This window comes from Mustela lutreola, chromosome 1, assembly GCF_030435805.1.
Source record: "Mustela lutreola isolate mMusLut2 chromosome 1, mMusLut2.pri, whole genome shotgun sequence".
Classification (NCBI taxonomy): domain Eukaryota; kingdom Metazoa; phylum Chordata; class Mammalia; order Carnivora; family Mustelidae; genus Mustela; species Mustela lutreola.
Genome location: NC_081290.1, coordinates 154,692,534 through 154,696,063, shown reverse-complemented (window position 1 = coordinate 154,696,063; position 3,530 = coordinate 154,692,534). Strand labels below are relative to the sequence as shown.

Here is a 3,530-nt window from a genome sequence, read left to right as displayed (position 1 = left end):
GACTCCCTTTTATTTTCCTGACTTTATCTCTTACCATTTTCCAACTCACGCATTCCTCTTTACTCGCATAAGCCTCCTAACTACTCTTCAAACACATAGAGCATTCAGAGCATTTGCCCTCACTAATCTCTATCAGAAATGATCTTCCCTGGGGCGCCTGTCTGGCTCAGTTGGTAGAGCATGAGACTCTTGATCGCGAGGTTGTAAATTGGAGCCCCGGGTTGGGAATAAAGATTCCTTAAATATAAAATCTTTAAAAAAAAAAAAATGCTCTCCCACGAATATCTGAATGGCTTAACTGCTTACCTCCTGTACTCTCTGGTGAGGTAGAGGATATTCCCACAGCATCCTATGTAAAATTGCAAACCACACCCTGATCTGCACTGGTACTTCCCATCCACCTTTTCTACTTTACTTTTCCCCACAGCTTATCATCAATGGCACAATATATTTATTTGGTTGGTTCTGATTGGCCATTCCACTGCCACGGTGAGAGTTCTGAGGAGCTGAGATTTTTGTCTGCTTTTATTTACTCCTGCGTCCCTAGCTCCTAGCACAGTGTCTGGCATATACCCGATGCCCAATAAAATGTTTGAATTAGTAATTATTGTGGCATTGGCAACATTTTTTAAACTAGAACTATTACAAATTCATGAAAAAATTGTGTTCTTTCACTACAAGTCTTCTCTACACAGTAAAAATGTGAGCTCATGAAAGCTATACAGAAACAGAGGGAAATATTTCTGATCAAAGTGGAGATGGCTATGTCCGTTATGATTGCAAGGATCTAAAATACGTTTTCACGTGGGCAAGTATGGAAAGAAATATGCAAAATGAGAATAGTTGTTAGGTTAATGGGAGTGCATTTCTCCTCAAATAACCAATTGACATTATTTGAATTAGAATATTCACAAGACACTGTGTGCCAGATAATATTCTAAACAAATTACACACAGATAGTATCATTTAATGTTCACATGAATAAGCTCCAGGCTAGGTAGTAAGAAGTTAAATAACTTGGTCAGGATCATACAGGTGATAACAGAAGCCAAGCCAAACTTATGCCTGACTCACATCAAAATACTAACCAACTTCTGTATGAGTCAGCTACAGCCACAATGATGCTACATAACAAACCACCCCAAACCCTGGTGACGGGCAACAACAAACATTTGGTCTCTTGCTCACTGGTTTTCAAGTTGATTCATTTGGCAGATCTAGACTGGGCTTAGCTCAGTGACTTGCTCCAAGCTACAGTCTGCACCCGTGGTTCAGGTCAGCTCCGTGTTCATTCTGAGACTCATTCTGAAAAGGCAGAGACTCCTAGGGGCATGTCCGCTCTTTACCAGTGTCTTACAAAAGGAGGGCCACCACCTTGTGTACACACCAGGCTCTTCCCTACCTGCATCCTTTGACCCAGAGCATTGTTTCTTTACCTTTTGTGAAGACCTGGGGACGACATTGGTCTTCAAAACTTCATATGCAAAGCTATTAAATATCTGAAAATCATGTGCTCTCATGAAGAGAGAGCCCAGGTAAGACCTGAGTTGATGGACGCCTTGGGTGGATCAGTCAGTTAAGCGTCTGCCGTCAGCTCGGGCCATGATCCCAGGGTCCTGGAATCAAGTCCCACATCAGGCTCCTTGCTCAGTGGAGATCCTGCTTCTCCCTCTGCCTGCTGCTTCTCCACTTGTGCTCGAGTGTATGCTCGCTCTCTCTCTCTCTCTCTCTCTTTCTGGAAAATAAATAAATAAAATCTTCTTTAAAAAGACCTGAGTTGATGATCTACCAGTCACCAGGCAGAAGGCTGGTCATGGGCAAAACTGAGAAAACCTCTAGGTTTCCTTTCTCAATATAAAAATAGAAACCATGTGGATAATATTCAAAGTACTTAGTGACCAATTTGATACCTGAAGGTAGATAGGAAGCCTGGAGGCTTCCTGCTGTGCTAAATAGTAACTCTTTAGTACTCTTTAGTTTAAAGGGTTCCAAAGAGGTCTTGAATACTGGGGAGAGTCCTTGGGGGCTCTTTACCACTACTAACTATGTCCATTTTATGACGGGTAAGGGTACACCACTGTATCCAAACTGTTATCCCAGAAATCAAATGTTGCCGCCTTGCCATAAGGACAAAGACACACTCACCAGAAAATTTGGAACCACAGTGGGGGAAGTGCCATCATAATAGGAAAATCCCACTCATCCCATCGGTGGGATGATGGCATTAGACACATTACATTTATTGCTTGCAAATGTTTTTTTTTTTTAAGATTTTATTTTATTTATTTGACAGAGAGAGATCATAAGTAGGCTTGCAAATCTTGATCCTCAATTTGCTGTCTGTGAACTCCAAACTCAGCTCTCTATTCAACATCTCAGCTTGAAATGAGGTATGTCATCCCTGGTTAGATAGCTTTCAAAGCTGCAAGATGCTGCCCAAAAAAAGTCTCCATCCCCTACGGCAGAATGTCTGGTGACAGTTTTCTTTCTCTGTGACAATCTTCCTTTTTGGGATTTAGAGCAGAAATCACTACTCCCTGAAGCCTGTAGGACAAAAACAGTTCACAATTATTCTTCTTTGGTTCCATCTGTTATTTGTTTCTCATTTAAGCCAACTTCTTCTTTTTTTTTTTTTTTAAGATTTTATTTATTTATTTGAGAGAGTGAGCGAGAAATAGAACACAATCAGGGGATCCACAGAGACAGAAGGAGAAGCAGGATCCCAGCTGAGCAAAGAGCCCGAGGCATGGGGTTGGGGGCTTGTTACTAGGACCCTGAGATCAAGACGTGAGCCCAAGGCAGACACTTAACCAGCTGAGCCACCCAGGTGCCCTTGAGCCAACATTTAAAAGCTGGAGGCTTCATTTAAAAATCCAGATTTCCCTCACTCCCCAGAACCAGTCAGCCACAGAGTCTACGCTTCATTTATGAGCACCACCTTCTGGTAAACTGTGTCTTCTCCCTGCCCCCCAAAATTTGAAGAACACGTGCTTTGGGGATCTCTTCCCTTTTTGCTTCATTGCATCTGAGAAAGTTAAAGTGGGTCACCAGCCGCTCTGCTGGAGCTATGCAAGAAAATTCCACCAGGGTTGGCATTCTTGCCGCATCTGCTCAGACCTTCGGGGTCTGATCCAGAAATATGGCCCCAATATGTGCCACCAGTCTTTCTGTCAGGACGTGAAGAAGATCGGCTTCATTACTTTGGATTAAATGAACCACCTTGAATGGGTCATCCAAGATTTCCACCCTATCGCTAGCTCTTTGTACTTAAAATAAAAATTCAACAACTTAAAAAATAAACAAATAAAACAGGAAAAATACAAGATCCATTTTCATTTTCTTTAATTCTATTTATTTATTTTAAGTAATCTCTACACCCACTATGGAGCTCAAACTCACGGCCCCAGGATCAAGAGTCTCAGGCTCCACTCTACCCTACAACCCAGGAATTGAACTACTAGGTATTTACCCAAAGGAGGCAAGCATGGTGATTCAAAGGGGCACATGAACCGCAATGTCTATAGGAGCAA

The 3,530-nt window shown here is 42.2% G+C and overlaps 1 protein-coding gene across 1 annotated transcript; it reads left to right on the top strand.

Annotated features, from left to right (window-relative positions):
- The first annotated feature begins 1,508 nt into the window (after positions 1 to 1,508).
- Positions 1,509 to 3,210, top strand: LOC131827039 (small ribosomal subunit protein uS14-like). The gene is made up of 2 exons (XM_059166964.1): positions 1,509 to 1,535; positions 2,983 to 3,210. Exons 1-2 carry the CDS (start codon positions 1,509 to 1,511, stop codon positions 3,208 to 3,210), a joined length of 255 nt encoding a protein of 84 aa, XP_059022947.1.
- Positions 3,211 to 3,530: the final 320 nt, after the last annotated feature.

Coding starts and splice junctions, on each gene's coding strand:
- LOC131827039 (XM_059166964.1), top strand. CDS start 1,509: ATGTGCTCTCATGAAGAGAGAGCCCAG. Junction 1,536..2,982: donor CTCATGAAGAGAGAGCCCAG/GTAAGACCTGAG, acceptor CAAAATTTGAAG/AACACGTGCTTTGGGGATCT.